The following is a 19,173-nucleotide window of genomic DNA, read 5'->3' as shown; positions in this document are numbered from 1 at the left end:
CTATAATAAAACACACGCGAGTTGAGTGTGCAGGTTAGTGACTTTTGATGGATGTATACACCCATGTAAACACCACCACAATCGCCATCTGGATTGTTTCCACCCTCCCAGAAAGGTTCCTCACATCCGTTTGCAATAAATGTCCCCCACCCAGCCCTCCCCAGGGAAGGATGGATGTGATTTCTACCGCTATACATTAGCTCCCCCCGTTCTTGAACTTCACATAAATGGGATCATGCAGCAATTGCGTCTTCTTAGCCTCCACCTAATGTCTGTGAGATTACACCAACTCATCTACACTGTTGCCTCTGCCAGTGCCCTTTTATTGCATAGGTTGTGTGAAGGTATCATATTTAGTGTGTCCATTCTCCTGTTGACAGACATTTAGGCTGTTTCCAACTTGGCTCTAATGAACAATGCTGCGATGATCGTTGAAGTTCAGGTCTTTATATGGATACGTTTTCATTCCCGTTGGGTGAATATCTGGGAACTGAATTACTGGGTGATAGTATGGAACTTTCCAGGTGGCGCTAGTGGTAAAGAATCCGCTGATTTTTCGCTGAGACTCCAGTGGGCTTCCCTGATGGCTCAGTCTCAGTGGTAAAGAAGTGCTATGCAGGATACACAGGAGACGAGGGTTTGAGCCCTGGGTCGGGAAGATCCCCTGGTGGAGGGCATGGCAAACCACTCCAGGATTCTTTCCTGGAGAATCCCATGGACAGAGGAGCCTGGCGGGCTACAACCATAGGATCACAGAGTCAGACAGGACTGAAGCAACTTAGCATGTACTGCAGGGTAGGTGTGATTTACCTTACAAGGAACTGTCAAACGGTTTTCCAAAGGGTGTGCACCGCTTCGCACTCTCCTCAACAACGAATGAGAGGTCCGTGACTTCACATCCCCTTGCCAAGGATTAGCACTGCCCGGCTATTTAACTTTAGCTATGCTCTGGATCTTATTGGGATTTTAATGTGCATTTCCCTCGAGACTAATGATGTAGAGCATCTTTTCCTGTGTTTATTGGCCATTTGTACCATTTTCTTTGGTGAGCTCTCTATTCAAGTCTTTCGGATTTTGTCATTCCCCCACCTCCCAACCCACAGCCCCTCCCCCGGCCATCTCCACCTGCAGTATCTTCTCTTGTTTTAAGTCGGTTCTAAATGAAGGCTGCCTGTCTCCAAGGAGACTACAGTCAGCTCCACCCCACGGGGATTCTTCACTCCTCTGAGCTCCTTCAATACACGCCTGCCTCTGCTCCTGTTTAATACAGCATCTGCCTCTGTATAGTACCACTTAGATGTCCAAAGGTTGGACGAGGCTGGGGAGGGGCTTCTTGGTACCAGGAAGTTCACAAGCAGTGGGATTCTGCCCTTAAAGAAGTATAATGCTGCACATTAATAGCAACTATGCTTTTTAAAATGATAGGTATCCCCCTCCCTGAAAAATGCCAGACTATCTGAGAAAGAGGAACATGAAGGTGGAATGGGGAAGGGGCAAGGGCACCCCACTACCACCACCCCATGCCTCTGTCTTAAGAATCTCTGATAAAAGCCAAAGATGATTGGGCTTGGAGGAGATGTCCTGGATTTGCGTTCTAGTTCAGCTGTTTAGTAACAGTTGGGGGGCTGTGGGCAGATCTGGGCCTCCATCAATTAAATGGGGATGACACCATCCTCTGGGAGTTGTGGGGGTTACACAAAACCTGTAAGTGCGTGGAAGCAGTGGTAAACTGTAAGGAACAAGGTGTGTTTGCTTGGGGGGGTGTGTGTTCGCCTGTTAAATTACAAACTCTTTAGAATACCTACCTGGTAAGAAAATCTTGCCTTTATATATATTAAAAAAAAAAAATTGGAGGGATAAACGCACAAGAAATCATGAAGGAAAATGCTAAGCAAGATAAAGGAATTGAAGTCCTGAGCATTCCGGACTCTTCCCTTTCCTCGCTGCCTCCTCCTGGCCTTCCTCTCCTCTTTCTCCTCCCTGGTCCAAAGGGCTCCTGCCCCCAGAGCTGCCGCCCCCACCACCCCAGGCCTCATTTTAGAGGGGCCTCCATATAAAACCAGGACTTCCGTACGAAAAAAGAGAAAGGACCCTCAGAAGTGGAGGAGGATGTTTGCACAACACAGCGGCTTTGCTCCCAGGGCCAAAGCCAGCCTCCCACAGCGCCGGGTCAAGGCCTGGGCGGATGCGAAGGGCTAGAGTAGGTGCTGCTCCCGTCTCCAGGGCCCTTTGCGGTGGCCTTCAGCCCCGGGCACCCCTGAGTGAGCGGAACCGCAGAGGGACCCCACCTGGATGGTCAGCTCTGAATGTGTTTCTCTACAGCAATCCCGTCTCACTCCCAAACCCAATGGGCTAGAGAGACAGCTCCCCACGTGCCGCTGCTAAAGCCAGATTCAGAGGGGGGCGCCCCCGCCCTGCCCCACCACCACTCAGAGGCCTGAGCGAGGCCTTCAACTTTCTGTCCCATGAATTCACACATATTTCCCTGCACTGTTTTAGGTCCTGAAGATACAGCTGGAGCAAAAGCGGCAAAGTGAGCCCTGCCGGTACCAGCGTCCCGTCTGTGGGTGGGGACATGGGACGAATGTCCGTGTCGGGTGTTGAGCGGCTGCTAAGTCCCACTGGGAAAAATACTTAAGTTCAGGGATAAAAAAAGGTCCCACAAACCCGAGCAGGGTGCGGCGCCGGAATTATATAAGGGAGTTATCTGAGGTCAGGCGGTCGGGGAAAGTCCTGGGGGAGGAGGGTCTCTACGGGGGTCCTCGCGCCCCCATCCCGCCCGGCCCGAGTCCCCTCCGCCGCGATTTGCTTCTGGCTCCAGGTGGCCTCCCCACCCCCGCGCATCCGTGCGCTCCTCCTGCGCCCGTTCCGGTCCCTCCCGCCAGGATGGTGGCCCCGGGCCGGCCGGGTCGCTCTGGGCGCGCACCGCGACACCGGGGGCGGGTGTCCCCAGCCGCGCGCGTGACTCCGCCCCGCCCGCCCCCGCTCGCGCTCGGCGCCTCGGCCGCCCGGCGCCGCAGACGCTCCCGATCCTCCGAGTCCTCGGCGAGTGCCCGGCCGGGAGCGCGGAGCCCATGGAGCCGGCTGGGGGCGCGCCCCGGGAGAGCGCCGGGGCCGAGGCGCTGCTGGGCGAGCTGGAGGCGCGGGTGCAGGACGTGGTGAGGGCGAGCTCGTGGTGGGAGCGCCACGGCGTGGACTGCGCCATCCTCGCGCTCAGCCTCCTCGCCTTGCCACCCGGTGAGGGACACGGGGACTGGGGCTGCAGGGCCCGCTGGGCGGCGGGGGAGGGTGTCGGGGACGGGCGGCGGGTGGGGTAGGTGGCGCGTGCCCAGTACCCTAGGACAGAGAGTCAACAAGGAAAGTCTGGTTGGGGTGTCCTGACTTGTGTACCCGGAGGTGCCCCGATGGATGAAGGGCAGTGGAGGAGAAAGTTGAGCCGAGTCAGGGAGAAGCGGGGGCGGGGTGGGGGAGGGGGGTGTTGGCGAGGTGGGGAGATGAGATGGCCTGGTGAGGGGGAGGGTGCTTCATGGGGCGCCCGGGGGAGGGGGCGAGGCGCCTGTCCCCTGGTCCTCGCCTGGCCTGGACCCCCCACCGTGCCCTCTCGCCACTCCTCTGGCAGGGGTGCAGAATCTAGACTTCCGGCCTCTCCTCGGTGAGTCACTGGGGCTCTATCTTGTCTCAGCGCCTTTAGAGAGAGCCAACCCATTCCACTCGGGCCTTCGTGGAACCTGCCACACTGCTGTCCGTGGCAGTCCCCAGGGCTGGGCCCTCTTTGGCCCGGGCTTCCAGGGGTGCCCGCTGGGGCTTTTGGGCCCAGATCTCCAAGAATCAGAGAAAGACCCGCCACCCTTACTGCTCTTCCGTTTGCAGCCAACCCTCTCTTCCCCACGCAGGGTTCCTGTGCCTGCGCTCTGACAGCCCCCTGGTCTTTGCTCTGGGCATCACCATCCTGGGGGTGTGCCACTACACGCTGACTGTCAAGGGCAGCCACCTGGCCACTCACGGCGCCCTCACCGAGTCCAGAGGCTGGAGCAAGGTCTGGACGCTTTTCTTTGTGGAGGTGAGCCTGGGACGGGGTGGCAGCCGCTGCGGGGCCTTGGTGTGAGAATCCAGGTGTGCACAGCCCTGTGAGCCCTCGAGGGCCAGCAGCTGCGGGTGTTGGCACGTGGGCCCAAGCGTGTCGCCTGCCTGCGCTATGGTCTGTGTGTGTCTGCGTGTGTGCACAACCCCAAGCCCTTGAGAGGGTAGAGGGCTGCATGAGGAATGACCAGTGCTCACCTGTGGCCTTGGACGCGGCCCGAGCACCAGTTTCTCCTGGGGGCCGCTCTCTTCTCTGCAGCACTGGTTCAGGGGGTGGACCTTCTTCCTCCCCCCAGGACTTCTGTGGCTGGCAGGTCCTGGCTGCAACCTTCGGGCTTCCTGGTTTTGCAGTTGCAGTTGCCCACGGACAGAGGGCAGGGGGAGCAGGGGCCTGGTATCTGTCCCAGCACCCCAGTTCCATAACAGCCCCCACCTCTTGACCCCTGGCGATGGTGGAGCCTCCTAGAAGCCCCCTGCTTCCCTGGGTCTGTACCAGGAGGGCCCCTCCTCTCTCCCGACTCTTGCCCCTCTTCTTCCACTGTCTCTCCCTCCTGCCTCAGCCTGTGGGCATGATCAGGAAGGCAAAGGTGTCTCGCCTGGTTCCCCTTCTGTCTGGACCAGTCTCAGGTCTCTGATGCTTTGAGCACCCCCTCTTCCCTCCCTTCCAGGTGACCCCCCACCATGGACCCTGGGTCCCTCATGAACAAATGTGAAAGGTGGTACCAGAGACAGTCCGTTTCTGCCAGGAACTGGTTACTGTGACCCATTAACTCAATTATTAGCTTTTCTTTTTTTAAAGAGCTTTTATTTGTTTACTGGCCGCACCACGAAGCAGGTGGGATCTTAGTTTTCCAACCAGGGATGGAACACTCGCCCCCTGCTTGGAAGCTCAAAGTCTTAACCACTGGACCACCAGGGAAGTCCCTCAATTACTAACTCTTAATAAAGTTATATAACTTTATAAAACTTTACAAAACTGTACACGCATGCACACAGGACGTTTTATAAAATTACAGTGCATGAGTTAGACAAGAGGAAGCAGGGTCTGTCCAGCACCCTCCATTGCCTTTGTCGTCCCCGAACCCACCTCTCCCACCTGCACACATTTCTATATTTTTTTCTTAAAGGGAAGGAGATTCCTTAATTTTTTATTTTTTAAAATATTTATTTATTTGGCTCCAGGTCTTAGTTGCAGCACTTGGGACCTTTGATCTTCGTTGCAGGGTCTTTAGTTGCAGCATGTGGGATCTAGTTCCCCAACTAGGGATTGAACCTGGGCCCCCTACATTTGGAGCGCCAAGTCCTACCCAGTGGACCACCAGGGAAATCCCTGCACACATTTCTAAAATGCAAAGGACAAGGGGGGGACTTCTGGTCCAGTGGGTAAGACATCAATGTAGGTTTCCCAATGCAGGTCCCTGGGTTTGATCCCCAGTCAGGGATCTAGATCCCACATGCTGCACCGAAGACCCGGCATAGCCAAATAAATAAAAATAAAGAAATATACTTTTTAAAAAGGACAAGGGGAACCAATGGGTCCTCGGGGTCCATTTCAAGACACTCTTCTTCCCAGGGACTCCTGAACGTTGGTATCAGCCTGACTCTAAGGTACAGACCCAACCCTGGAGCCAGGGTCAGACACCCGCCCCCCCATCCCCGAAAGTTTGTAATCACAAGCAGGGGAGGAACCAGGCACATTGTGCTATCACGTTGGTCGGCTCTGTCAAAGCTGCACTGAGCCCCAGGGGCCTGGGGGCAGCTGAGTAGGTGGACTCTTTCCAGGCTCCCCAGATGGAGGGCTCCAGCTGAACCACAGCCCAGAACCCTCCGGGAAGGACCCTGGCAGCCTGGCAGCCGCACCTCGTCTCGTCCCTGGGGACCCAGGGCAGTGGCCTCATCTTTGCCTCTTTAGTCCCTGGCACAGGGCTGAGCTCAATGTTTGTTGACGATGACCCTGCAGGGGACACGGGGACAAGGTCCAGGGAAGAGCGGGCTGCCGGAAGGTCACAGCCTGGAGGCGGGTGAGCCCCACTTAGTGGGGGAGGCTTGGCTTCCACCCTCGAGCTGTGACGGCTGGTATGCTGCAGGCAGACTGCAAATTCCTCGAGGACAACCTGAGTGGGAGGCCTCTGCTTTTCCACCCCCCATGCCTCAAGGCATGGCCCTGACTCTGGCCAACCTCAGGGAAGATCCCGCTCCCAGTGGGAAGGAGGGGACGGCTCCACCTCCTTGGCCACTGGCATGGGTGGGGCGGCTGGATTTTTTCCCTTTGTCAACCAGGCAGCGGACAGTGTCGGGGCCACCTTGGACTCACTGACTCCGTGACCTTGGACAAGTTACTTAATTTAGCATCTAAGTGTTGGTTTTTCCATGTAATAAATGGGAATAATGATGTCACCTCCTTTGTGAAACCAGTGTGAATATTAAACAAGACACCCTAGATCTTCATTAGGGCCTGGGCCTGACTCTTCAATGCCTGCTTCCAAGTAACAAGCTCCCCCACCACCCTCTTCACCTTTTTTCTCCCTCTGGAGGGAACCCACAGTCAGTTGCAAGGAAAAGGTTAGTGGTTTTTGTTACTTGTTTTGTTTTGTTTGTTAGCGTTTATTTTTTTTTAATTGCTTTAATCAAATGTTTTAGTTTTCTGGTTTTCTTTTTTTTAACACTTTTGTCTGCGCTGGATCTTTGTTGCTGCATGGGCTTTTCTCTAGTAGTGGCGAGCTGGGGTTACTCTCCAGTTGCGGTGCGCTGGCTTCTCATTGTGGTGGCTTCTCTTGTTGCGAGCAACAAAGCTCTCGCGCATGAGGGCTTCAGAAACTGTGGCTCCTGGACTCTAAAGCATGTGCTCATTAGTTGTGGCACATGGGCTGAGGAGCACCACGGCACGTGGGATCTTCTCGGACCAGGGATTGAACTCGTGTCTCCTGTATTGGCAGGCGGATTCTTTACCATTGAGCCACTAGGAAAGCCCAGCGTTGTTTATTTTTAACTGAAAGGTTGACCAACTTATACAAAGCTCAGTGGAGCTGTGTGTGTGTGTGTGTGTGTATTGAGGGGGCTGTTTGCTGAGGCCCTGAAACCATACCTGTCCTTTGCATCACACAGAGAACCAGCTCTTGCCACGCAGGATCTCAGCGGACTCCCTGGGACCCTCTTGGATCCCCGGCTCCCCCATCTTTCACGACCCGTTGTCTCTCTTTCATCCTCCGCTTCTCGACTGCCTGCGCTCTTTCCAAACTGTGACCCTCAGGAGGCAGCATCACTATAGAAGAACCTAGTCCCCTGGTCACAGCCTCAGGTGTCGACTGCGTGTCACTGGCTTTCCTGATGCACCCAGCCTTTGCCAGGCCTCTTTCACGATCTGCTGGCAAGAGCTGGGGGTGAGGGAGGTCACCCTCTCTTACCCGTTGGATCGGAGGGGAGGGTGGGCAGGATGGAGGGGGCAGCTGACATCCAGGTTGCTATTGCTTCTCTGCTAAAGTATCCAAAATCACATACGCCACTCACGCCAGGACTGACTTCCCTCCGAACACCGACTTCCCGTCTGTACCACAATGCTCCATTCCATTCTGTGCACCTCTGACCCTCTCTCTTGCCCACGGATTACCCTTTCCTGCCTGCTCCTTGTCCTGGGTTATGTCATGAGGACTTCCAGTTATCTTCTTGGGTACGGCCTGTCAAGGGCCACAGGAATGTAGGGGGCAGGCTGGAGTGCGCAGGCCCCCATGGCCCAAGTACTGAAACTTGGAAAAGTTTAGTTTTTAATTTATAGTTGATTTACAATGTTGTGTTAATTTCTACTATACAGCAAGGTGATTCAGTCACACACACACACTCTCACACACACACACACACACACATATACACACATTCTTTTTCATATTCTTTTCCATTATGGCTTATCATAGGGTATTGAATATAGTTCCCTGTGCTATAGAGTAGGACCTTGTTTTTCACCCGTTCTCTATGTAATAGTTTGAAACTGCTGATCCCAAACTCCCAGTCCCTCCCCCATCCCTCTCCCCCTTGGCAATCCCAAGTCTGTTCCTGATGTCTGTGAGTCTGTTCCCTATGTCTGTGAGTCTGTTCCTGATGTCTGTGAGTCTGTTCCCTATGTCTGTGAGTCTGTTCCCTATGTCTGTGAGTCTGTTCCTGATGTCTGTGAGTCTGTTCCCTATGTCTGTGAGTCTGTTCCCAATGTCTGTGAGTCTGTTCCCTATGTCTGTGAGTCTGTTCCTGATGTCTGTGAGTCTGTTCCTTGTGTCTGTGAGTCTGTTTCTGTTTTGTAGATAAATTTATCACATATAAGTGATATCTATCATATGGTGTTGGTCTTTCTCATTCTAATTTACTTAATATGATAATCTCTAGGTCCATTCATGTTGCTGCAAGTGGTATTATTTCATTCTTTTTTATGATTAATATTCCATATAATATATATATTATCACATCTTATAATGTAATCACATATTATATTCCATACAGTATATATTATCATATAACATATATATGTATGTATATTCCACATCTTCTTTATTCATTCATGTGTCAATGGGCATTTAGTCTGTTTCCATGTCTTGGCCTTGTAAATAGTGCTGTAGTGAACACAGGGATGCATGTATCTTTTCGAATTATAGTTTTCTCCAGATCCATCGGAGAAGGCAATGGCACCCCACTCCAGGACTCTTGCCTGGAAAATCCCATGGATGGAGGAGCCTAGTAGGCTACAGTCCATGGGGTCGCTAAGAGTTGGACACGACTGAGCGACTTCACTTTCACTTTTCCCTTTCATGCACTGGAGAAGGAAATGGCAATCCACTCTATTACTCTTGCCTGGAGAATCCCAGGGATGGCAGAGCCTGGTGGGCTGCCGTCTATGGGGTCGCACAGAGTCGGACACGACTGTAGCGACTTAGCAGCAGCAGCAGCAGCCAGATCCATACCCAGGAGTGGGTTGCAGGATCATATGGCAACTCTATTTTCAGTTGGGGAAGATTAACTCCTGCAATCAGGAGGGCTTTAGGGACTCCCTTGCAAGTCACTCACAGTCAAGATGTTCCCCTAAGTGGGAGCAAACAGGCCGTTACTAGTGCCAGTTACTAACCTCCATTGTGTCTCAACTTCCAACTCTCCTTTTAAAGTCGGCTTTGTGCTATGGGGGTAGCGTCACAGCTGGTTCACAGAGAGCCCAGGCTGGCTCTGCCCGGGGGGAGGGGTGTCACCCCAGGGGATGCTGTCACCTTCCTTCCAGCCCCCTGTGGTGGTGGTGGAAACCGAGCCCAGAACCCCCAGCCTGATTACTCAAAGGTTCTCTTCCCACCAGCTCCCTGTGGCCTTATCTTCTGGGCCCTCTGACCTTCCTTCTGTTTGGCCCCACCTGAACCCCAAGGGGTGGTCCTCTGAGTATGCGCCACTGTGATTTTTCAATTTTTTAATTAAAAAAAATTTTAGCAGGCAAACTCAGATCTGTAGTACAAAATATACTTTAAAAAAAACTTTTTTATTTTTGAAATAATTAGAGATTCACAAGACACTGCAAAAACAGATCAGAGAGGACAACGCGGTCCAGTGGACCCTTTACCTAGTCTCCCTCAATAGTTATGTATATTTAAATGTCATTCAACATTTGACATTCAGGACTTCCCTGGTGGCTCAGTGGTAAAGAATTCACCTGCCAATGCAGGAGACGTGGGTTCAATCCCTGGGTCAGGAAGGTCCCCCGGAGAAGGAAACGGCAACCCACACCAGTTTTGTTGCCTGGGAAAGAAAGCCCATGGACAGAGGAGCCTGGCGGGCTACAAGTCTGTGGGGTCGCAGAGAGTCAGGCACGACTGAGTGACTAAACAACAACAGCAATTCAGCACAACAGGACATTGACTTTGGCATGTGGTGTGTCTGTGCGATTTTATCATGTATGCAGATTTGTAAAATGTCCTTGCAAGGTGTCGTGTGGCAGCTCCCACACCTGTGGGTCTCCAAAAGCCTGGCCCCCTTGGGCTTGCCCATGGGCCTCCAGAGGCCGAGGATGCTGGAGCAGGATCAGGTGGTTGTCTGTGGGTGGTAGCACGGAGCCTGGTGAGTGTCCTTGGATCGGTGTGATGGTGGGGGGGGGGCTTGGAGAAAAGGGTGGGGCTGCTCCCAGGGGGCCTGGGGCTGCCCAGCAGGGAGGGGAGACTTGAAGGGAAGCTAGGTTTGCTGGGGAGATCTAGGGACTGAAACAGTGTCGATCAGTTGAGGCTCCATGTGGGCGCTGGCTGAGCAGCTCAACCTCACCGAGCTTTTGCTCCCGGCCCAGCCCTCTGCTGGGTGCTGGGGACACAATGGTGAACAGAACCCTCTTCCAGTTCCCCAAGGGCTCAGAGTCCAGTGGGTAAACAGGCACAGATGAATGACATCAAAATAATAGAAGTCGTAATTATATCAACTGACCCTTACTGGGTGCTTACTGTGTAGCTGATGTCAATTACTTAATAATCACGCCTCCCTGTGAGGTCAAACCTATTATCATCCTTACTTTGTAGACGAGGAAACACTGGTCTGGCAGGTTAGGTCACTTGCCCCCGGCTGCTCAGCTGCTACCGGAGAAGGCAATGGCACCCCACTCCAGTACTCTTGCCTGGAAAATCCCATGGACGGAGGAGCCTGGTAGGCTGCAGTCCATGGGGTCGCACAGAGTCGGACACGACTGAAGTGGCTTAGCAGCAGCAGCAGCTCAGCTGCTACACGGTGTAGCCCAGGGCCAGGGTAGGCAGATTGTGAAGGCGGTTGTGTGAAGGCCGTGGGAACACAGAGAGGAGAGAGCGTGCCAGGGACATGGGTGGTGTCTGCAGGTGTTTGGGGCTGTGAGGACTAGGGTGTGTCTGTGTGTATGCGCATCCGTCCAAGTGTGTGTGTGTGCTCCTGGCATCTAGCAGATAGGGGCCAAGGTTGCTGGTAGTCTACTATGCACAGGATATGGACCGAAAAATTGTGAAAGTGTTAGTCCCTCAGTGGTGTCTGACTCTTTGCAACCCCATGGACTGTAGCCTGACAGGCTCCTCTGTGCATGCATGGGTTTCTCCAGACAGGAATACTGGAGTGGGTTGCCATACCTTCCTCCAGGGGAATCTTCCCTTCCCTGGGATCGAACCCAAGTCTCCCGCATTGCAGGCAGATTCTTTACTGTCTGAGCCCACCAGGGAAGCCCCCAGTCCCCAAAGGCAATAGTGGCAAGGCTGAGAACCCCTGGTGAGAGGGTCTGGAGGAGACAATGTCAGAACAGGCTGGCTGGGCCCAGAAGTGGGAAGGTGGTTGCTGGTTCGACTTTTTGTGACCCCATGGACTATAGGACACCAGGCTCCATAGAGTTCTCCAGGCAAGAATACTGGAGTGGGTTGCCATTTTCGTTTCCACGTCCTATACTTAAAAAAAAAAAAAATTATTTGGCTGTGCCAGGTCTTAATTGCAGCATGTGAGATCTTTAGTTGCGACATGTGGGATCTAATTCCCTAACCAGGGATGGACCCCAGGCCCCCTGCACTGGGAGCATGAAGTCTTAGCCACGGGACCACCAAGTATGTCCCCAGGTATCCTATACTTTATTTGACAAACTTAAAGCGGGGAAGACTCCAGCCCACAGTCCCTCCTGCCTGAGGGATGCTGCCTCTGGGCCAACCCCCAGCCCCTCCTCCTCACCCTGCCCACCCTGTGGCCCTTTTCTCCTGTGCCCATCTCCGGAGTGACCCCTGCCCCCCAGGCCTTGAGCTGGAGACTCGGCTCCTGTCTTGATTGCCTCCTCCTCCTTGCCCCAGGTCCCTCCTTCTGCCCCTGCCCTTCTGGTCCTCACCTTTGTCAGTGGCCACACCTTCAGCCTCCGGCGGGCACCTGCCTCATCCTGACCCTCCCCTTCTGATCCAGTAAGTGACCTATTTGAAGCCCAAAGCTGTGTCCTAATCTTATAATGACGGTTTTCAATCCTGCAAAGTATTGTTTGCATAAAAATTAAAAGAGAAAAATATTAGAGGACACGTAAAGAGATAGAGGACCTCCCTCACCTCCCAGGAGGAAAATGGGGCAACTGGGGGGTGGGGTAGGAAAAGACCCCCCCCACCCCGTATACTTTTTGAATTATGCAAACATATTACCTGCTCAAAAAATAAATTATTTTAAAAAGTACCAAGTTTACCTTTGGCTGCTGGTGGAGGTCTGAGGATGCTTCATGAATAAACAACTAAATGAATGAATGAGAGATCTGGGAGGGACCCTGATTTATTTTAATTTTTATTTATTTGTTTTTGGCTGTCCTGGGTCTTTGCTGTTGTTCATGGGCTTTCTCTAGTTGTGGTGAGTGGGGGCTCCCCTTCGTTAAGGTGCTCAGGGTTCTCATTGCAGTGGCTTCTCTTGCTGTGGAGCACCGGCTTTAGGCGCGTGGGCTCCAGTAGTTGCCACTCGAGGGCTCCAGAGTGTGGTGGGTACCCCAGCTGTAGCTGAGAGACGTTGAGAGGAATTATACTGACGTCTGCCCCTCACTCACTTTGGCCACTTGAGGAGCCTGAGTGAGGCTAAGAGATCTAGGTTCTTAAGTCTGCCTGAGGGTTGTAGAGGGTAGTGATATCAAGAAGCTTCTGGAACTTTCTCTGGATCTGGATGGGAGATAGTCTTGGGCGAGGCCTGTAAATAATCCTTTGCAGCAGGACCGTCTGTAATGCATGGCCCTGTCCCTCTGCCCTTTGATGGGTGCACGTGATACACGCCGAACCCTGTGTCCAGTCTCTCTCCTCCTCCCAAGTCCACCGTGTTCCCTCTCGTTCTGGAAAGAACATCTAGATGGGAGGGAGAATTCCAGTGTATAGAAATAGCCTCAGATATGGGTTTCTTTTCTTTTTTAATGTGGGCCATTTTTAAACTTTTTATTGAATTTGTCGCAATTCTGCCTCTGTTGGGAAGCAGTGGGGTCTTAGCTCCCCAACCAGGGATGGAACCCAAACCCGAACCCCTTCATTAGAAGGTGAAGTCTCAGCCCTGGACCACCAGGGACGACCCCTCAGACCTGTTCTTATTCTTGCAAAAGGGCAGAGGTCACACAGATTCCAGAAGCTTGTGCTGAGTCATAAACCACGTGTAACATACACGGTGGCCCCTGCCCCCAATTCTCTGGTCTGGGCATGTGGCTGAGAACCTGGCCCCGGCAGGCCCCTGAGGTCAGGTTCCTACCACGCTCTGTAGGGTTCAGGCCCCAGGCTGTTTCTGGCTCAAAGCATGATCAGCTAGCTGCTCGTCTGAGCAGAGAAGTAGAGCTCGGGCAAGAAGGAAGAGCAGATTGCTGAGTGCAGCTAACATTTCTTGAAGCAAAAAGCAATGTAGACAGGCTCGGCCTTTGCAGCAGAAGTGTGAGGGAGGAAAACAGTTAGAAACAGCGTTAAAAACAGTCACGGACTTCCCTTGTGGTGCCAGTGCAGGGGACACGGGTTCGATCCCTGGTCCAGGAAGATCCCACACGCCCAGGGTCAGATAAGCCAGTGTGTCACAACTACTGAAGCCCGCACACCCTACACCCTGTGCTCGGGAACAAGAGAAGTCACCCTCGAGAAAGTCCACGAGCAGCCAAAAAGTAATTAGTAATTAAATTAAAAACAAACAAACAAAACAACAACAAAAGCCCAGTTGCTTTTTTCCAGTTATAGAACTGTGAGGCTCAAAATACACTTGCAAGCCTTGGGCAGAGCCAGGCTGGCCTCTGAGGAGGCCCTGGCAGATTCTGGCAACAGCTCCTTTGTGAACCAACTGTTTGGTCCTTTTTTTTTTTTCAATAGTTGATTATATTTTACGTTTTAAAATTTTATTTTTTATTTTTTTATTTGACTGTGCCGTGAGGCATTTAGGGATCCCTGACCAGGGACTGAACCCATGGCCCCTGCCCTGGGAGCCTGCAGCCTTAACCACTGGACCACCAGGGAAGCCCCCTGCTCTGCTCTTCGTGGCACTCACAGTGACTGGCATTGGGACGCCCTTCACATCCTCCAGGAAACAGGCAGGAAGCATCTTCAATAAAATTAGCAAAGTCTTCTGGCTTTTGGATAAAATATTGGAAGAGGCTGATGTTGGGTGTGTTGATTTGCATATATCTGCATGAGAAACACTTTTGTGCCTCTTTTACATTCAGAATGACTGCTCTTCTTGGAGTCAGGGAGCTGCTGCTGCTGCTCTCTACCAGCTTCAGACTTCCACGTGGGGTCATGCCAAAGAGTCACCCCTAGGAAGAAGTTAACTCTTGGCTGCCAATGGGGCACCCTCACCCTCAAAGCAGTGTCATTCAGGTGCAGATGTTTCCACGATGAACGCTTACGAAATAATTGCCATCAGATGCCCGGAGCTTTGCCTTCAGTGCGTCCAGTCCTCCAGCAGCCCTCTCAGACTTGCTGGCCTCCCGTCCCCAAATGCTTTGCAGCATCATGCTGAGTGGATGAAGTTGCTTTATTAAAAGATTATTTATTTGGTTGCATCGGCTCTTAGGGGCTTCCCAAGTGGCGCTAGTGGTAAAGAACCTGCCTGTCAGTGCAGGAGACAAGAGATGCGGGTTCCATCGCTGGGTTGGGAAGATCCCCTGGAGGAGGGCATGGCGACCCACTCCAGTATTCTTGCCTGCAGTGTTCCATGGACAGAGCAGCCTGGCGGCCTACCGTCCATGGGGTCTCCAAGAGTCCGAATGGACCAATGAATCGACGTAGCACGCTCACGGACGCACGCACATGCGCACCAGGTCTTAACTGCGGCACCCAACCGTAGGATCTTTTTCTGTGGCTCATTGGCTCTTCACTGCAGCGCGTGGGCTTCTCTAGTTGTGCTGCGGGACTCTTGATTGTGCAGACTCAGTAGTTGCTGCACACTGGGCTTAGTTGCCTCCAGGCAGGTGGGATCTTAGTTCCCCAACCAGGGATCGAACCCGCGTCCCCTGCATTGGCAAGCAGATTCTTAACCACCGGACCACCAGGGAAGTCCCAGGATGGGGTTGCGGTCCTAGATCCCCGAGAGCTGATGGTCAAGGCTGATGAGCTGGGAAGGCCCAGCTCATGAGGAAGGCAAGAAGGCCCTGGAAAGGCAGGGTCTGGGGAAGGAGGGTCTTTTGGAGGCTCCAAAGGTCCAGCTTTGCTCGCCTGTGATGTGGACCCCACCCCGCTTCTGGCTCCGTCCTCCAGGTATGCACGTCCTTCACTGCGGAGTACGCCAAGTATGGACACGTGAAGCTGCACCATGGCTACACCAACGTGCTGGGCCTGGGGGACTCAAGCACGTGGAGGCTGCCTTGCCTCAACCGCTACGTCTACATGTTCCTCGCTCCTCTCTTGATCCCCATCATAACCCCGCTGGTGGCTGTGGGTGAGTAAGCCAGGGCCGTGCCCTGCAAAGACCCGGTCCCCCCCACCCCTCTTCCCTTCTTCCCTCTCCGGCTTCGTGGAGGCTTCATGAAGGAAGCGAGGAGCCCTGAGTTGAGACCAGACAGAACCCTTCTGAGACAGCCTAGCAGGGCGGAAAGAACTTTGGAGCTGGGGCCCAGTCTGACTCTGCCGCTTACTGGCAGGTGATGACCGCAGGCAGGTATCTTAACGTCTCTGAACTTCAGGTTCTTACCTGCTCCTCAAGGATGGTGGGAAAGCCTAATGAGATCGTAGATGTAACAGTGCTTTGTAAATGCCTCACACTCTGTTGCATGTTATAATTTTTAGTCTCGTAGGAGCAACATCGTTAGATGGAAGGAGCAGGGCCTAAGGGGCTAAGGGCTCAAGCCCCATGCCACCACTTATTATTAGTATCAGACTGACCTCGCTCAGGTTGCTTAATGCTGTTTTCTATTCTAAAAATGGGTGAAAGAAAAAAAAAAAAAAGGGAATTCCTTGGTGGTCCAGTGGTTAGGACTTGGCATTTTCACTGCTGGGGCCCAGGTTTGATCCCTGGTCGGGGAACTAAGATATCGCAAGCCACACAGTGCAGCCAAAGGGGGAAAGAAAAGAGAATGAACCTACTTTTCAGGGCTGTAACTACCTCAGTCACCCGAGTTTGCACCACTCAGCCACCAGGGAGCCTGCTTATGTTGGATCGGAACCTTGCCAACCCCGACGCCCCAATCTCTTGCCCCTTCTGGCAGAGCGGCTGAGAGAGGTGGAGCTCAGGACGGCCCTGCGGACACTGGGTCTGATCTCCCTGGGCCTTTATTCTCAATACTGGCTGCTCCTCAACGTGTCTGGCTTCCGGAGCCCGGGCTCAGCCCTGGCCTGCATGCTCATCACCAGGTCCCTGCTGGCCCACCCTTATCTCCACGTCAACATCTTCCAGGTGAGGCCTCCCCTACCCTGCACACTGGGGAGGGGGGCATGGGGACCACCCTCCAGGGTGCCTGGCCGCAGGCTGGACTCTGGATTCTAGGGAGAGAGAGGCCACCAGCTGAAGCACCTCCCTACCCTTACCCTCTGCCCTTCTCCCTGTGCGTCATCACAGAGAGTTTTGGTCTCAGGTAAGGAGCTTATGTCTCGTTAACACTGGCTGCCGTTCGAGCACGGATGGGAAATTTATTAAGCAGCTTCTGCGCAAAGGTGCCACTAGTGGTAAAGAGCCTGCCTGCTAATGCAGGAGACGTAAGAGACCCGGGTTCCATCACTGGGTTGGGAAGATGCCTTGGAAGAGGGCATGGCAATCTGTCCCAGTATTCTTGCCTGGAGAATCCCATGGACAGAGGCGTCTGGCGGGCTACAGTCCATAGGGGTGCAGAGAGTCGGATATGACTGAAGTGACCTTGCACACACATGTGCAAAGTTTACTTGATTAAGCTCCTTAGGGACACAAGTGAATAGAACCCCAGCTCCTGGCCTCAGGGCTTTTACTGTGATGAGCCCGAGGGAAGTGAAACAAGGGCCATCACTGAGGTCCCAGCTGGCATGTGTCTAGGTAAGATGCTGGGGGAGCTGGAGATGGGAGGTCTTTGTAGGAGGCTGGCAGCTCAGCACTCAGTTCTGTGGCCACTTCTGTGGGGACGGTCACCTCCCTGCTCCCTGGACCAGTGAGGATCCCAGCCTAGCACTTACCACACGGCCATTAATGAGTTAATCTCATGATGCAGTCCCACGGTTGTGTTCCCTCTGCTTGTCCTGTGCGACGGGAAGTTCCCATTCACTTCCTCATCCTCTAGACCAGTGACAACACCTGGCAGAGGAGGTGTTTCATGAACCATGAGCAGGATTTTGATTGTTGAAAAGAGAGCAGAGAAGGGTCTCTTCGGGATGAAGTGAAGGCACAGGGATGTGAGGGACAGTGGGGGTAAGTCGTGGACTCAGAAGCCCATGGGGTCAGAGGGGCACTCAGACTCCCATTCATTGTGCTGACGGGGAGAGTGATCCAGGGATGGGCGAGGCTCAGCACAGGGCGCACACAGGGTCGAATCAAAGAATCTCAGCCTCCTCATGCCTCTTCTGGGTCCTGCTGGAGCAGGAGGTGAGATGGACACAAGGACCCACGGAGCCCCCGGGTGCCAGCTGAGGATGCCGGGGCGGGGTGGGGATGCACAGGTCTGCCCAGCCCAGCCCCAGGGCATGACCCTTGTGTCTGTCACAGCACATCGGGCTGCCCATGTTTTCCCCTGACAAGAAGCCCCGACGGATCCACATGATGAGCCTGGGGGTGCTTAACCTGCCCCGGCTGCCTGTGCTGGACTGGGCATTCGGCCACTCTCTCATCAGCTGCCACGTGGAACACCACCTCTTCCCCAGGCTCTCTGACAACATGTGCCTGAAGGTAGACGAGGGTGGGGCTGGAGGGGCTTGGATGAGGGAGCTGCCCTAGGATGGAGGGGGAGCCCCCTTCAGGGCCCTCTGACCAACTGACCTGGCCAGAATTTCCCAGGAAGGGTCCGCTCAGGGAACAAGCAGCAGTGTGGTTTTTGATCAGAAATGCTTGGGTTTTTGACCAGGCACTGTGACTCTGGACAAGTTAACCGAATGTCTCTGAGCCTCAGCTTCCTCATCTGTAAAATGGGACTAAGCCATGCTTGGGCTCCCCTGGTGGCTCAGACAGTAAGAATCTGCCTGCAATGTAGGAGACCCAGGTTCGATCTCTGGGTTGGGAAGATCCTCTGGAGAAGGGAATGGCTACTCACTCTAGCATTCTTGTCTGGAGAATTCCATGGACAGAGGAGCCTGGCAGGCTGCAGTCCATGGAGTTGCAGAGTCAGACACGACTGAGCAACTAACACTTTCAAGCAGTGCTTATGTTGACAGGTTTTGAGGATAATGGAGGAATGGACCTGAAATGTCAGGCATCTGTATGTGCTTGGTGAAAAGAAGCGATGGCGTTTATCCCCCAATGCTAAGGAAGACTGTCAGATAGTCAGCATCCCCGGAGAAGAATGCTGGGGATGAAACTTCCCTTTTCCTTGCCTGCTGGAAATGCGGGCGTTCTCCCAGTCCCTCAGCTCCTCCCCAGCATCATGGGACAAAGCAGACAGGAGTTGGGGGCTGGGGAGAGGAAGGGTCCCCATGAGGATGCGCCTACCTGCAGCCTCTCCTCCTGCCCACCTTCTGGCAGGTGAAGCCCGTGGTGTCCCAGTTCCTCCACGAGAAGCAGCTGCCATACAACGAGGACTCCTACCTGGCTCGCTTCTGGCTGTTTCTCCAACGCTACGAGGAGTTCATGGTGCAGACCCCTCCCATCACAGAGCTGGTGGGGCTGCAGTGAGGGGCAGGCCAGCCCAGCCACCCTGCTCTCCCTCCCGGGCCCAACCCTGGCTCTCCTGCCTCTGCTGGCCATCCCTGGGGCTGGGAGGGCGCCGGCCCCCACCCAGGGGCTGTGCTTCGCTCCACCAGAGTGTGAAGGCATGGGTGGACAGTGAGGCGGGGAGCTCACACCAGGGGTTCCGGGGGTCACCTGCCCTGCTTGCTTTTCTGGGTTTCGAGGAATAAAGGTGGCTGGGCATTCTGCTCAGTCTGGACCTCAGCCAACTTCATCTCAGGACTAAACAGCTGGATTCCCTCCTGCTTTCGCTCTGAGCCTTGGGAGGGCTAGCGGACAGGGGTATGGAGAGGCCCTAGGTTGGGGGCAGGCCGGGAGGGGCACCGAGAGAGAGGGGTC

General features: G+C 53.9%; 1 protein-coding gene and 1 non-coding gene across 2 annotated transcripts; both read left to right on the top strand.

Annotated features, from left to right (window-relative positions):
• The first annotated feature begins 2,867 nt into the window (after positions 1-2,867).
• FADS6 (fatty acid desaturase 6) lies at positions 2,868-19,038 on the top strand. Its single transcript, XM_081575187.1, has 6 exons — positions 2,868-3,237; positions 3,894-4,060; positions 15,255-15,435; positions 16,202-16,389; positions 17,662-17,841; positions 18,631-19,038. Exons 1-6 carry the CDS (start codon positions 3,075-3,077, stop codon positions 18,778-18,780), a joined length of 1,029 nt encoding a protein of 342 aa, XP_081431313.1. The 5' UTR covers positions 2,868-3,074; the 3' UTR covers positions 18,781-19,038.
• On the top strand, positions 15,948-16,019 carry TRNAE-UUC (transfer RNA glutamic acid (anticodon UUC)). Its single transcript has one exon. It is a non-coding gene; the product is annotated as a tRNA-Glu (tRNA).
• Positions 19,039-19,173: the final 135 nt, after the last annotated feature.

This window comes from Giraffa tippelskirchi, chromosome 3, assembly GCF_054371585.1.
Source record: "Giraffa tippelskirchi isolate mGirTip1 chromosome 3, T2T-mGirTip1v1.2.pri, whole genome shotgun sequence".
In the NCBI taxonomy this organism is placed as follows: Eukaryota; Metazoa; Chordata; class Mammalia; order Artiodactyla; family Giraffidae; genus Giraffa; species Giraffa tippelskirchi.
The sequence above is the reverse complement of the archived record's forward strand: the minus strand, read 5'-3'. Positions and strand labels throughout refer to the sequence as shown.